The sequence below is a fragment of the Eumetopias jubatus genome, unplaced genomic scaffold (genome assembly GCF_037043125.1).
Source record: "Eumetopias jubatus isolate StellerSeaLion01/CBP00866 unplaced genomic scaffold, mEumJub1_p1.0 scaffold_10, whole genome shotgun sequence".
In the NCBI taxonomy this organism is placed as follows: domain Eukaryota; kingdom Metazoa; phylum Chordata; class Mammalia; order Carnivora; family Otariidae; genus Eumetopias; species Eumetopias jubatus.
This window is the reverse complement of record NW_028274816.1, coordinates 116,747,646-116,764,243: the sequence shown is the minus strand read 5'-3', so window position 1 is coordinate 116,764,243 and position 16,598 is coordinate 116,747,646. Positions and strand designations below refer to the sequence as shown.

The following is a 16,598-nucleotide window of genomic DNA, read 5'->3' as shown; positions in this document are numbered from 1 at the left end:
AAATAAATGTCACAGGTAGAAAAAAAATCTTACCTGCAAAATGGGAAAAGTAGCAGTGGTGATGCCCATTTTGTGTAAATTTAAGAGCATTTCACTTCCACTCCATATTTTACAGGATGATTCATAATCCCTTTCCATAAGATGTTCAGAATTTGCTTCTAACCAACTAAAATAAAACAATTCCATCAACCAGTATCATCCTTACATGCACTATTTCAACAAAACAAAGAGAACTGTGATACACTGATCATATTCCTTGAAACTCTTAGGATCCAAATGTGAATTAAGACATTTTAAAATGCATGCACGTTTCATATTGCACAATAAATACTTATATAGCTAAAAAGCAAGGCTTTATTCAGAAAAGAGAAACATGCATGTGATTTCCCAGTTGTGTTTTTTTAGATTCACACTGTTTTATCTTTCCAACTGAGAACCAGGTATAGGAGCTGATCCCAAATGCACATAAAGGAAATATAAAACAATCTAATATAGAAATTAAGGTGTTACATATTAAGACAAAAATGTTACTAGAAAATATATTCATTTTTATGTATACATATACATTTTTACATTCAGTAAGTACTTAAATGCCTATATTATGTCAGACACTAATGGGACTGGGTACTGGAAATACAGCAATAAGTAAAATAGGCAAGATCCTATTCTCATGGAAATTACATTCTACTAAAGGGAAAAATAAACTTAGAAACACATATATGAAGCAAGAAAATATCAGGTAATGAAAAGTCATATAATGAAAATAAATTAGCTTAATGTAGTCTACTTGCTATTTTAATTTGAATGTCAAGGAATTTCTCTGTGAGGTGACATTTATTCTAACAATTGAATGCAAAAAGTACCCCGTCATGAAAGGATCAGGAAAAAAAAAAATTCAAAGCAGAAACAACAGGTAGTGCAAAGATTCTGAAATAGTAAACAAATTTTGCTTATTTAAAGACCTGACAGAAAGCAACTGTCGTTGCAACACAATGGGCAATAAGGAATAACATTATGAACAATGTTAGAACAATATTAGTGTTAAGCAGGAATCAGATCATGTTGAGCCAAGGTAAGGAATCTGGATTCTACTCAAAATGCAAAGGGGAAGATTTTAAATGGAGGGTTGATTGAGAGAACGTGAGCCTGTGAGCAGAGGGGTGGGTAGGACCATAGGGAGAGGGAGAGGGAATCTTGAGCAGGCTCCACACCCAGCATAGAGCCTGATGTGGGGCTCAATCCCATGACCCTGAAATCATGACCTAAGCCCAAGTCGAGTCAGATGCTTAACTGACTGAGCCACCCAGGAACCCCTTAAATGCAGTATTTTAAATAAGAGAGAGACAATCTGGGGCGCCTGGGTGGCTAAGTCTGTTGAGCGTTTGACTCTCTTCAGGGTTGTGAGATCAACCCCTGGGTCTGGCTCTGCGCTTGCAGAGTCTGTTTGAGATTCTCTCTCTTCCTTTCCCTCTACCCTTTCCCCAACTAGTGCACTCTCTCTCTAAATAAATACAATCTTAAAAAGAAAGAGAGAGAGAGAGAAAATCCATTTTAAGTTTTAAAAGATGATTCCAGTTTCTAAGCCAGAATGGATTATAGGAGAAAGGCAAGAATGAAAGCAGAGACCTGCTGGAGGCTGTTACAGAATTCTAGTTGAGAGATGATTCTGGGATAATAGATATGAGATTGAAGGATTTGGGATATACTATACAGGTGGCATTGTGAGGCAGTAATCAAGGATAATAGATTTCTGATTTGAGGAACTGGCTGGTACTGTTTGCTTAGATAAGGAAGACAGAGCATCTGGGCGGAGTAAGTAGGGGAAGGGAAGGAATTTGTTTTGTAAAGTTGAAAATAAAATCCAAACAGACATATATAAAGTACAGTTGGATATATGAAAATAGCATTCCAGAGACAGATTAGAATCTAGATTTATTATTGATTGGGCTAGACAGAGATTCAGGCCTTACTAGTACCACTATGGTACTCAGTTATGTAATTTAGGCAAAGTACAGAGATAGAGAAGAAATGAGGTCCCAGGACCAAGTCCTGAGGCACTTCAACATTTAAACATCAAACAGAATAAGAACTATCAAAAGAAACTGAGAAAGAATGAACTGTGAGGAAGAGGAAAATCAGTTCTCATAGAAGCTGTCTAGGAAAAAGTACTCCTATATGTGTCCTCTTGTCTCACTAGTTCACTTCTGACATATTTGGTCACTAAATATATGTGGGTTTTTTTTTTCCTTGCACTAAGCAATTCTCCAAGACACTAACTGGGTGTCCTATGATTCAATTCAATTCTGACACTAACTGGAGTTAGCATAAACTCCACAGGCTAAGCATTCAGATATCACCAGACTGCCCTCCCCACCTCTTCACCTCAGAGGCCAGCATTTAAGTCCAAAATGTCATCTGTGCTTCTGACCAAGCAATTATAAATCAGAGGTTCCCATGACCCCTCCTCAGGTGTGATCACTTACTAGAACAACCCACAGAACTCCAGGAAACACCTATGTTTACCAATTTATTATATAATAAAGGATACAGATAAATAGCCAGATGAAGAGATAAATGGGGAGAGGTCTGGAAGGGTCTGAGCACAGGAGCTTCTGCCCCTGGAAAGGTGGGATGCTCCAAGCACATAAATATGTTTGCTAATCTGGAAGCTCTCTGAATCCTGGCTTCATCACGTAGGCATGATGAATCTCCACTCCCAATCTCCCCTTTCCAGAGGGAGGGGGGGCTGAAAGTTCTAAGCTTTCCTTCTTTTTTTTAAAGATTTTATTTATTTATTTGACAGAGAGAGAGACAGAGAGAGAGAACAGAGCAGGGGGAGTGCAAGAGGGAGAAGCAGGCTTCTTGCAGAGCAGGGAGCCCGATGTGGGGCTCGATCCCAGGACCCTGGGATCATGACCTGAGCCGAAGGCAGATACTTTAACGACTGAGCCACCCAGGCGCCCCTGAAAGTTCTAAGCTTCTAATCATGGTTTAGTCTTTCTAGTGACCACCCCCATCCAGGAGCCCACTAAGCATCACCGCATTAGAACAAAAGACAGCCCTAGCACCCAGGAAATCCCAAAGGATTTAGGGAGTTCTGTCAGGAACTGGAGTCAAACATGCTCTTAGTGCTCTTATCACTTAGGAAATTACAAAGGTTTTAGGAACTCTGTGCCAGGAACCAGGAACACAGAGCAATGTGTATATATTTTCCATTATTTCACAGAAGGTAAGCCAAAAACATTTTTCATAGAGTGAGGGTCCACAATGCCCAAACAACACTGTTGAGAGGCTGAGTAAGGTAAGAGAAAATTAACCTTTGGATCTGGCAACATATGGATCACTGGTGACCTTGATAAGAACAGTTTTAGTAGAATTCTGCAGACAACACAACTGACTTCAGTGAGGAAAGACTGGGAAGTGAGAAAATAGAATTAGCAACTATAGACAACTCTTTCAACAAATTATGCTGTGAAATAAAAATGAAAAACTGCTACATGACAAAAATACCACTAGGAAAGGCACAAAGCACATGGCAAAATAGGGGAAAATGTATTTGCAACTTTTATCACAGACAGGCAAAGGGTTAATTTGCAAAGAGCTTCTACAAATCAGTAACAACCATAACAAAACCAAAGAAAGGACAGAGATGTCAACAGACAGTTGACAGAAAAGGAAATGTAAGTGGCCTTTTAAAATACTTAATATTGGGGCACTTGGGTGGCCCAGTCAGTTAAGTGTCCTACTCTTGGTTTCAGCTCAGGTCGTGATCTCAGGGTTGTGAGACGAGCCCCACGTTGGATTCCACGCTCAGTGCGGAGTCTGCCTGGGACTCTGTCTCCCTCTCCTTCTGCCTCTCCCCCCGCCCACCCCGCTCTCCCTCTAAAACAATAAATCTTTAAAAAAAATGCTTAATACCAATCATATTAAGAGAAATGTAAGTAAAAACTGCACTGGAATACCACTTTTCACCCATCAGGCTAGAAAAAAACAACGTTCATTCTCTCATACATTGCTCACAAGAGTATAAATTAGTCCTCCACCTGCTCACTTATTGTGTAAATTTTAGAAATCCTTGTCAGAATTACAGGTAGATCTATGCTTTGACACAACAATCCCATTTCTAGGAATTTTCCTATATACTCCCATACATATGAAATAATTTATGTTCAAAGTTATTCATTACAGCAATGTAACAGCAAAGATTGTAAACCTCAATACCTATTAATTAGAAGCTAGTTAAATTATTGTACATCCACGTAACAGAATTCCAGGCAACTATTTTTTAAAACTGAGAAAGCTTTCTAAATCTTGATATGGAAACATCTCCAAAATATATTAAGTGAAAAAAGGCAAGATACAGGAAAATGTAGGTAAAAGTACAGTGCCAATAATTAACAATACTGTACAGTATACTTAAAAATTTGCAAAGAGGGTAGATCTTACATTAAGTGTTCTTATAAAAAAATAATATAGAGGGCAGAAGGAAACTTTCAGAGGTGATGTTTATGGCATAGATTGTGATGATAGTTTCATGGATGTATACTTATCCACAAACTCATCAAGTTGTATACATTAAATATTTACAGTTTTGTGTATGTCAATCATACCTCAATAAAATGGCTTTAAAAATAACATTTTTATGCTTAAAATAAGATGACAATGGAGCAGTGGGGTGGCTCAGTCAGTTAAGCGTCTGACTCTTGATTTTGACTCAGGTCATAATCTCAGGGTTGTGAGATCAAGCCTTGTATTGTCAGGTTCCATGCTCAGCAGGGAGTCTGCTAGAGATTCTCTCTCCCCCTCTCCTTCTGCCCTTCTCCCTCACATGCATACACACTCTCTCTAAAATAAATCTTAAAAAAAAAAAAATGGAGAAGACAAAAAAAAATGAAAGTATAGTATGCCATCATTTGGGTAAAAAAGGAGGAATAGGGAAAGTATCTATATTGGCTCATATATGCACTGAATTGCTCATAAATATGCACTGAAGGATAAACTTATTCAGAAGGAGGGGAAACTAAGCAGATGGGGAATGGGGTGGAAAGGAGTTTTTACAACATAAATTTGTATATCTTTTATGTTCAAACATGTGACTATATAACATTCAAAAAAAACTAAGTACACTATGAAGGAAACAGTAAACTGCTACAGTAAATGGAATAGGATGTAGGGTCAAGATCTAAGATAAAGAGATTCTAGATCAACAACCTAACGTCTAATAAAAAGGAATTCAATGTAAACTTTAATAAAACTATTACTAAATCTACTAAAGTAGTGAAATCTTGATTAAAACTCATCAAACCAGAATCCTACTCAAACTGAAAGATAAAGCAATAAGTTAAAGCCATAATCCAAAATTTCAAAATGTTACTTAAAATCTTTAATGTTCAGCCCAATGTCCTATATACATCATACATGGGCTGTTAAATTAGAAATAAGATTCACAATTACCAATTTAAAAATCGATTATTTATTATATTCTTTTGAACAAGACAAAAGTTTGGACTGGCCCATTTCTAAAAGTTTAACAGGCAAGGAATAATCCATTTCCCAAGTTGTCTGATCAAAGTTTACTAATTAAAATACTATGGCATAATAGAACATGATTTTAATACAAAGGCAGCACAAATGACACTGTTAGACAAATGTTCTTACTTAATTAGGCTATAGCACACAGCTCGTAGAGGTTCATGGTCTTTCTTCCTTATATTATTATTGACCATACTATCTAGTTCATCTCGAGCAAACCGAAGCTGAACTTCTGTTACACTGTAACTTGCTGATTCCCGAGCACAGTCTTCAATGTTATGAGCTTCATCTAAAATGACAATCTGTTCTTTTAGATTGATATCCATCTATAAGACAAAAGAATTTTCCTGTAAAACATTCAGTAAAATGGACTTAACAGCAGTAGGCAAGATATTGCATTTAAAACTTCACACTATAGGCCAACATGGCAAGGATTATTATCTAAGTAACTGATTCTAGGTCTAAAACTTTTAAAGCACTAAGGCTAACAAATATCAACATTATAGTTTCCCATTTTTCACTCTCAAAATACTTTGCGAATCTATCAACCAAAATATGAGTTAACTGAGTCTGGATTAAGGTACAACTGGCCACACAAAAGGGTATAAAAATCTCACTATGCAATCTCCAATTTTAAAAGAGGAGTTTAAAAAAAAAACTTTAAAACTAAAATAATTATACAAGATTCAAAAGACTCTCCAAATACTAATATAAATACAGCATGTATCTGTTTCATTTTAGTTGTTGCTACAACCCTTCATTTTGAGAACTGTTCTTCCCCAGCTGCCATGTGATGCTGACAGAACTGTTAATCTGTTAATTAAGGGACATCACCACTCTCACACCATAGACTCAGAACCCAGGCTTGTCAGTTAAAGTATTCCATCCCTCTGTGGTCACAGGTTCAAGAAAGGAGATGAGATTCAAGGTAGGCCAATCAGAGAAATTTGGGTGCTGAATATAAGATCATGTTCTTTTTTCCAGGTTAGGTGGCTGCTTGTGGTTATCTTTGTTCCCACTGGAAAGAAACTGCCTGAGAATAAAGCCTTCACAATGAAGTCAGCCAAGTATTTTTTCTTAAGCTCTAATGAAGCTGGGTTTCTGTCACTTGCAATTGAAAGAGTCCTGGCTTATACAAAGTAATGTAACAAAGCAATTGCCAGTGAGTTATTCTGAGGAAAAAATATACAGAGTTGACAATGACTGAAAAAGAACCATGGAAGAATAGGAAATATATTGGGGTTTAAAAGATGAGTAGAGGGTTGCCTGGGTGGCTTAGTTAAGCGTCCAACTCTTCATTTCAGCTAGAATCATGATCCCAGGGTTGTGAGATCAAGCCCTAAGTCAGGCTCCGCACGGGGCACGGAGCCTGCTTAAGATTCTCTCTCTCTCTCTCCCTCTGTCCCCCCACTTCAAAAATAAATAAATAAAAGGTGAGTAGAATTTGGATTTGGATAGCAAAGGGAGTCGGGGCATTTCAATATAGGCATCATCAGAAGCAGAGATATAGTTAAGAACAAGGTATCCTCAGGGGACTATGAGGTAATTTTTGAAGGGTCCAAGTTGGGAGTTTGAGGCAGAGATATCAGAAAAGGTAGATTCAAGCCAGACTATTGAGCATCTTGAAAGTAAGCTTAAGAGACATGGACTTTAAGCGACAGATGAATTGATAAAGAAGATGTGGTATATATATACACAATGGAATACTACTCAGCCATCAAAAAAATGAAATCTTGCCATTTGCAATGACATCGATGGAACTAGAGAGTATTATACTAAGCAAAATAAGCCAATCAGAAAAAGACAATTATCATATGATCTCATTCATATGTGGAATTTAAGAGACCGAACAGAGGATCATGTGGGAAGGGAGGGAAGAATAAAAGACGAAGTCAGAGAGGGAGACAAACCATAAGAGACTCAGTCATAGGAAACAAACAGGGTTGCTGGAGGGGAGGGGAGGGGAGTAGGGGGGATGGGGTAACTGGGTTATGGACATTAAGGATAGCACATTAAGGATAGCACGTGATGTAATGAGCACTGGGTATTATATAAGACTGATGATTTGCTGAACCCTACCTCTGAAATTAATAATACACTATGTTAATTGAATTTGAATTTTAAAAAATTTAAAAAATTAGATAAAATAAAAAAGAAATATGGACTTTATCCCATGAGCCAAGAGTGCAATAGATTTTGAAGCAGATGAAAGCTGTAATAAAAGTAATATTAGGAAGACTGACCTGGCATTAATATGTACAGTGGCTCAAATGAAAGGGGCCTAGCTAAGAGGCAACCAAATAAGAGGTAGGACAGTAGAAATAGTAAACATAATAATGCCTATTAATTTTAAGTTTAAATAGAAAGCTAATGAGAGTTGTGCAGTAAGATCTAAAGAGAGGAATAAGAGGTGAATATACCAAGTTATTCGCTTTTTTTTTTTTTAAGTAAGCTCCACGCCCAGTGGGGGGCCCAAAATGGAGCCCAAACTCATAACCCTGAGATCAAGACCTGAGCAGAGATCAAGAGTCGGACGACTAACTGAATGAGCCACCCAGGCTCCCCCAAGTTATTCATTTTTTCTCTTATGCTGTAACAACTGGATGGTTTTAAGACGAACCATGCAAATAAACACAAATGCTATATCCGAACTTCATTTCTCAAAATCTCACAAAGCATAATTTGCATAGTATATTCTCCCCACAAAGTTCTTCAAACTATAGATTCTTCAGATGAATGTTTTAAAATAATTCTGACCATTCATAAGTAGAAGGAGTGATACTTACTACTAGGTCTCAACTGGGGGTAATTTTGCACCCCCAGGTTATATTTGGCAATGTCTGGAGACATTTTTGATTGTGACAGCTGTAAGGGTGCTACTGGTGTCTAGTGGATAAAACCAGAGATGCTGCTCAGCATCCTACAGTACACAAGATATCACCACAACAAAGAATTGTCAAGCCCAAAATGTCATTATTATAGGCTGAAAAAACCCCATCAAAATCCCACTCAGGGCAGGCGCCTGGGTGGCTCAGATGGTTAAGCGTCTGCCTTCGGCTCAGGTCATGATCCCAGGGTCCTGGGATCGAGTCCCACATCGGGCTCCTTGCTCCTTGGGAGACTGCTTCTCCCTCTGCTTCTCTCTCTCTCTCTCTCTCCCTCTGTCTCTCATGAATAAATAAATAAAATCTTTAAAAAAAAAAATCCCACTCAGTACTAGGTCCTTAAAAGTATTAATTACTTTGGACATTAAGGTGATAAGATCTAAAATTCAGTTTTTAATACACCTCAGTATATGTTTTCAGGACTCTAATCTGCTTATACATTTACATAAATTAAATATAAAGCAAAAAATAAAGTAAAAAGTAAAACATCTAAAAGCTTTCACATTGATCATTTACATTCCAGTAAGTAGGAGAAAAGTTCTAATTTTCACATAGTTACTCACACTTTCCCTTATTTGTGCATCTAGAAGATAGTTGTAAGGACAAAATATTATGTGAGCATCTTCTATTAGTTCTCGTGCTGTGTAATATGGACATGCCTTTAGTTTTTTTCCCAAACTGACAAGTTCTTCTATATCCCAGGCTTTGCACATTCCTTGAAGAGTCTGTAATGTGTGTTGATCACTAATTTTATGTAAACCATGATAAAAATAGCAGGATTTGCCCTAAAAACAAACATGCGTTACTGAAATGTGAATCAACAAAGGAATAAAACAAGTTTATCTCATAATTTTCAGAACATCATTAAAACCATAAGGCAAAGATTTTACAGGAGAGAAATTATACCATAACCATAATCACAGCCATTTTAAAGAAACTCTATTAGTTGACTCAGATAGAGCTCCAGATCAGTATAGCTCTAATACTCTAAACTAACCTGAAAAAAATGTTTTTAATTATGTTTGTTGTGCCATTGTTCTGATTAAAGTGATATTAGGCAAAAAACATTTCTTGAAGGATACACAAGAAAATGGTTGCTTTCAAAGATGACAACTAAGTGACTTGGGGACAGGAGTGAGAGAGATTTTTCTCTATAAACACTTTTTACATTTTTGTACAGTTTGAGCCATGAGACAGTATTACTTAATCAAATATAAAGAAGTAAAACGAAAGGAAGAAAGGAGAAAGGGAGAAAGGGATGTCTTAGGGGAAAAAAATAGAAGTGTTCACTATAAAATATCTGGAAGATACAATGGAGTACTAAAAATCCCACTAAATTATCTATAATTCTATCACAGAAAGAATGTACTAGTAACATTTTGATGTATTTCATTTATACTTCTTCTATAACTATGTACATATGGATACATCTCTAAAATGTGACCCAATATTAAAATAATGAGAACATGATTATTAACTGTTAAATCTCATCTTCACAAAAAATTCTTCCAAATCTAAAATAATTTTTTAGAATTATTTCCGGGGCTAGTTAAGATTAGTTTTTCTTACTTGAAACAAAAATTAACTTTTAGCAGGTAAGTGCATTGCTTTTCCAGTATAGGACGACTACCGTAAAAGAAACAGTGAACAAAAACACATGTGCCTTTGGATCAAGCCAAAAAATCGGAAAGTTTAGACTTTAAGGGCACTTAGAATGACACTCCTGTGCAGGCTGATAGCAAAACTAGAATGGCTCATCCATTTTAGCCGTGTAACACAACCCTGAGGGGAGTCTGTCAATTGAAGTGTTATCACACTTTAAGCTCTTTTTCACTCAAACTGTCAGTTATCTATTTATCATTTCGCTTTGGTAATTCAGCCATAGTAAACATAGACACCTATAGTGACTTTGTAATTGGCCATCATTACAATACCAAATTACCCTAAGGACTTGAGAACAAGAAAAAGAATGTTCATGTATGGCTATGAGCTAAGCATTCTGAGGCAGAATTAGGTCCAGACAACCAAAAGCAGGTATCTTCAATTATTTATAACCAATGAGAAAGAAATGCATAATATAAAATAATATATTCACATTACATGGTAGAAGGTGATATATCAATTAAATTAAACTCTAGGGTCTATGGCTCATAGCCTTTTGTGTAGAACCAACTCTGTTCGACAAAATACTAGTGAAAGATAGAACAACTTTCAAAATATATTAATTTACCATTGGTCATTTCAGACTATCAATTTATGGTTCATGAATAATTTGAGTATATTCCAGACTTGTAACTTCAGTTTCAGACTAAATGAGTTATTAAACTGTACACAGACTATCAAACTAATACTGCCAAAAAAATTATTGGTTTTACTAAAGAAGACTTCTCAATTCCACCTTGACCAAATTCATATTATTCAAGATTTCCCTTGAAAACTTCAAAACCACCAATGACATATTTTTAAAGTTAATAATTTAATATAACTTTTTTTAAAGAGAAGTTTGTACTAATCAGAATTACAAGATAGGATAATCATTATATTTCTTTCAATTAAAAAGCATTTAAAAATTTACTCAGAGAGCCTAAATAAACTATCTTCTCATGAAGTTTTAAAATATACAAAATATATTAATTAGATCGAATTAGGCTAAATTATTTAAATACTTTTATCTCCTCCTATGACATCATCCATATTTGACTACTTTTGGTAGCGGGATTTCAAAGAGGTACTAGGAAATTAATTTCAAGGAATTAAATATCCCCAAGCTTTAGAACCAAAACCTATCATTTTAAACTTGAAGAAAGATTTTATGGTAAAATTATTTTTCAAAAAATAGCAATACTAGGGACACCTGGGTGGCTCAATGGTTAAGTGTCTGCCTTCGGCTCAGATCATGATCCCAGGGTCCTGGGATCAAGCCCCGCATTGGGCTCCCTGCTCCGTGGGAAGCCTGCTTCTCCCTCTCCCACTCGCTTTGCTTGTGTTCCCTCTCTCACTGTCTCTCTCTATGTCAAATAAATAAATAAAAATCTTTAAAAAAAATAGCAATACTAGCAATTCATTTGGTTTTCATGTTATTTGATTATCACTGGAAATATACATATAAAATAGAAAATGAACATGTAAAAAATTGAGTAAATTGAATCTTTTCAGCTTATTTTTTTCTCTAAAACAAAATAACTTTACTCACGTTTCTTCCATCCCGCAATTCCATGCACTTTTCATTTCTGTTGAAGTTACCTACTACTTCAGGATGGACACAAGTATGATCCCTGCTGGAAAGAATAGTCATTGGGACCCCTGAGTACGCTGTCCTCCGGAGCTCTCTAGTAATCTGAGCTATCTGTTTGTGTGTGCGTGTCCCAAAATATATTTTGGGTATCTTGGATTTCCCCCCATGATCCTTCTTAGTCGTACTGGAGGAATCTTGACTGCTTCCTTGTTTAGTAGAACAACAACACCTGGAACAGTGACCAGGGGGCTATAACAAAGGAAAGAAAAGAGAACTTATGCCTGGTTACCACAAAAAATGTTATTAAACCCCTCAGAGAATCAGAATCTATAAGTAATAAATCACAACTGTCAAATAAAGAGAAATGTCAAGATATTACATCATCTAAAACTTGCCATTAAAGAAAAAACTACAAATTCCATTTCAAATTGCTTTTCTTGCACTCTTAAAAGTTACAATGTTTCCATATTTGCATGGCTTTCTAACATATCATTCCGACTCTCAAATTCCAAATGTTTTATGAGGTTTTAATTATAAAAATAAGACAAAATGGAGGACAATTTTCATTTTTGCTTAGGCTTCAAGTGAACTCGTAATAATACAGTTTAGAGTTGATAGTGCTATTTTTGTTCACAGTGTAGCCCATTCAAATATTCTATACCAACACTTTAAAGAGCATTTTAAATACAGCTTACAAAAAAATAGAAATATCAAGTTGAATCTAAAATAGCATTAAAAACAAGAAAACTATCCTCTAGCAAAGGGATGCAAATGAATGCAAATTATCAATATTTAATAATGAGGCAGGTTGCTTGTGTGGAACAAATACATCTGAAATTTGATTACCTGTCATGGAATTCAAATCCATCAGTAAAATTTTTCAGGATAGCTTTTTCTGGACAATTTTACTCATAATTCAGTTCCACAATTAAAATAATTAGATAAATGTCTCCTAAACGCAACATATGGAAGAGCAGGAATATAGTCTGTTATTTACCTGATTTTTCTCTTGTTTCCAAACTCAAAAATAAAATAAAAAGTTCAACGCTCTATATTAGAACCATGAGTTGTTAATAACTATTCCCTCCTCAACTTCAATTACTATACAAATGAGACAAAATGCAGCCTCATTTAAGAGAAATACTGTGAAATGGTTATAGAAGTGGTCACTGATGGGGAAAAAAAGCTAAATAGCACAGTAGGTTAAGAGAATTTGTTCAATAGAACAAAGACACCTTTTAACTGAAGTTTTTTCTTGTTTTTTTTTTAATTATAATCAGTAAGAGTAGCCTTCATAAACAAATGCTAAGTCATAGCATGTTACACCACAATACTGGGGATCAAGCTGTCTTTTAGCCTCAACTCAGTGGAAAAGAAGTTCAAATTACTCCCAGTCTCGCTCAACCTTGTCCGCCATTAAATATTACAATACATGATAGAATGGATGTAAATGTGACCCTTCTGGAGCTGTCACTCACTGGGATAAAAGGTTCACTGATGTGCCAAATAAACAGTCAGTCAAAGCAGATAAAGTTACAGCCATGCTGGAATTGTTACATTCCCCTCTCAGGTTGCCAGTAGCAGCAGATTTCATTACAGAGTGCTGCCACATTAAATAGCCAGTTCCAAATATCCTGCCTTCTATATTGAATAATTACTTATTCACTGAAAGGATAAAAAGAAGAGTTATGAATGGGGCTCTTGTCAACAGTGGGGCGGAAACAGCTGACATGTGGTTTATGTTACATATGTTGCAATATCTAACAATTTATGGTCACACAGAAAATGGAATGCAAATTATATCATGGTATTTCTGACTGAATTCTTTTTTGGCCTTTGCAATGATCACATTAATTAACCTGGTAAATGAATTAAGATAACTCTAGGTAGAATTAGTTTACTTTTCTGTACCTTTAATCTTTTCACTCATTATACTATTTCTCTTCCTTTGATACAATAAATTAAATACTGAATATTAAATTGAATACTGAAATGTTATATACCATATAGCTATATTATGTCCAAGCATAAAAGTAATCCAATAAAGTGGTCTTCTCTCAAGGCTTAGAAAACCTCCTTTTTGATGAAACACTTTCAACATCAATTTCAGTTAAAGCTTTATCACCTACACCTTTTATTTTAATTCCACTTTTTTCTAACCAAAAGTCCAAACAATACTGAAATAAAAATAAGTCAACCACCTCTGACAAATAATTTAATATATAACTTAAGTACCTTCATACATATATATCTCCCATATTTTTCCAAATAAAAAGGGATGCTATTATATAGTTTTATAACTTGCTGTTCTGTATTAAAACTTTTTACTTTTTAAAAGGGATGAATTTGGCATTAATAATTTTAAAAAAGGATCTCCCTATCTTAAAATGCTATGATAGTAGCTGTAACTAACAAAAATAAAAGATCAAGAACTATTTTCAGAAAACTTTTCCCAGGCACCTGCGTGGCGCAGTTGGTTAAGCGACTGCCTTCGGCTCAGGTCATGATCCTGGAGTCCTGGAATCAAGTCCCCCATCAGGCTCCTTGCTCGGCAGGGAGTCTGCTTCTCACTCTGACCCTACCCCCTCTTGTGCTCTCTCTCTCAAATAAATAAATAAAATAAAATCTTTAAAAAAAAAAACTTTTCCCATTAGAGCAGCTTTATTTAGGTACCTTAAATCTGTTTTTCACTCCATAACTGATAAAATTATAAACTATGGCTAATTTTATATTAAACATATTTTTGTTCATTATGTTTTATAGTGGTCTGAAGTAATTATATCATCTACGAATTTGAGGCCGACTCTCAAGAATATGGTTTTTCAGTGGGTGGTTGAGCAAGTATTGTAGAAGATGGAAATTAAGAAAGAAAGCTGTTTCTTTTTCCTTTGCAATATTAAAGAAGAATTATTTCTTCAGAAGTGATCTTCTATTGAAGTTTCCATTTAATGGATTTGGTACAATCATATTTAATATAGAAAAAAACAGAATGTGGCAGGAGAACAGAGGCTTCAAAAAGACATTTATTTAGCAACAAAAGAGAATTATTTGTACCAAAATCACCTACTTCCAATTCTGTAAGAAAACCAGAGAAAGAATACTAAAAACAGTCATGGCAGGAAGTCATAATATCCTCCAATCCAATTAATAGGCTAACACTTTATGGCCTCTCTCTGAAAACACTTTGACCTAGCCGTCTTGAAACAATAAATGAACAAAATAAAATAATGTTGTACCTTTCATTAAGTATTTCTCCTGCTAACAAGCTATCAGGTTTGTCTTTCAAAGGGATATTTTCCTTTTGCTCTTGACCTTTGAATTTACAGAGATTGCATTAGGAAATGGAAAATAAATTTAAAAAAGTGTTCACTTTCATCCAACGTATCTGCATGTCAAGAAAGATAAAACATATAGGCTCCCCAAAACCTGTAATCTCTAAGACCTGAAAGTAGCTACACGGGGTGGCAGAGCCAAGCCCTTTAAGAGATGGCTGCTTTTCCTATAGAAACTGCCTAGAGTCCTTTTACTTCAACAAAAGACAAGAAATAACACTAAATCAACCCAAATAACACCAAAATTCCATTATCATTTAAAGAGAAAAAACAAACCAAACAAACAAAAAAAAAACTATAAGGGCGCCTAGCTGGTTCAATCAGTGGAGCATGTGACTTGATTTCAGGGTCATGAGTTGGGCATGAAGCCTACATACATAAGAAGAAACACAAGAGATGCATGTCGGCGTGACACTATATTCTTTCCATATGTAGGAGTCAATTGTTTAAAATACATTTCAAATCTACAATAGTCAAACTGTTCTTAGGTCAGCAACCAAGGATTTTAGAAAATTCTCTTCATGTCTAACAATTTCTATCTATTCTCCCTCTTGTCCTATGATATAGAAATATATATCTAAATTTCTGAAAGAATGAAGAAAGATTTTAAGATTTGATCTTGAAAGAAAGACCAAATTCTGAGTCCTTGTCACTATTTTCAGAAATAGTTCTTTCAGAAAGTTATAAGTTCAAGTAGAATAAGATAAAATGTCAAGGTCTAAAGTTTCATAATTTTCTCCAACCTTTCCCCACAAAAACAACAACCTAAAAATTTCTATGCCTAGGGGCGCCTGGATGGCTCAGTTGGCTAAGCGCCTGCCTTCTGTTCGGGTCATGATCCTGGAGTCCAGAGATCGAGCCCTGCATCGAGCCCTGCCATGCCCCTCACCCCACTCGCTCGCTCTCTCTCTCTCAAATAAATAAATAAAATCTTTAAAAAATGCATTAAAAAATTACTATGCCTAAATAGTTGAAAAATAAAAATGAGCATGGTGACTAAATACATTTAAAAATGGAAAATAACAAAGGATGTTGTTGTATCGTCAGAGAAGTTATTTTGCTAAGTCAAAAATCAGGTAACCTTCTAAAAGGAGGCTCTGAATTGAATTCTACACACAGACATAAAAGGGTATATTTATGTGAAAAGTAAGTATATAAAAAAAGTAAAGAGGTAAAAAGACCAAAAGAAGTTAATTTGTAGGAAATAAAGGATAAACTAGGTCCATGAAATAATTACATACTTTTCTGAAACTTTCCACATGTGCATGTACTGTCTTTCAACCACACTGCAAATTCCTTGAGGACAGAAACTATGTCTTACATTTCTTTATATAACTCATTCAGAAACATGGTGTTTTGCACATGACTATAACTTAAAACTTTTTTTAACTGAAGGACTGTGACTTATGTCCCCAAGCCAAGTACTGTACATGTACAACATTGTATTTATCCAACAGATGCATAATTGATGTCCTAATTTGAAGTTCTTCACATATCAAAAAGTTACTTCAAAATAAAGAGGTTAGCTTTTAAAAGAAAAAGTGCAGGGCAATCTGTTATTTTCAAGGCCAAGAAGAAAAATCATCTTGTTATGCTAATATCTGGGCCACTTTA

General features: G+C 35.3%; 1 protein-coding gene across 1 annotated transcript in view; it reads right to left on the bottom strand.

Moving 5' to 3' along the window:
- BRIP1 (BRCA1 interacting DNA helicase 1) overlaps window positions 1-16,598 on the bottom strand; it is a 172,967-nt gene that overhangs the window by 109,221 nt on the left and 47,148 nt on the right. The window contains 4 exon segments of the mRNA XM_088027330.1: window positions 34-166; window positions 5,659-5,858; window positions 8,981-9,202; window positions 11,611-11,901. Coding sequence (XP_087883456.1) covers window positions 34-166; window positions 5,659-5,858; window positions 8,981-9,202; window positions 11,611-11,901 — 846 coding nt within the window.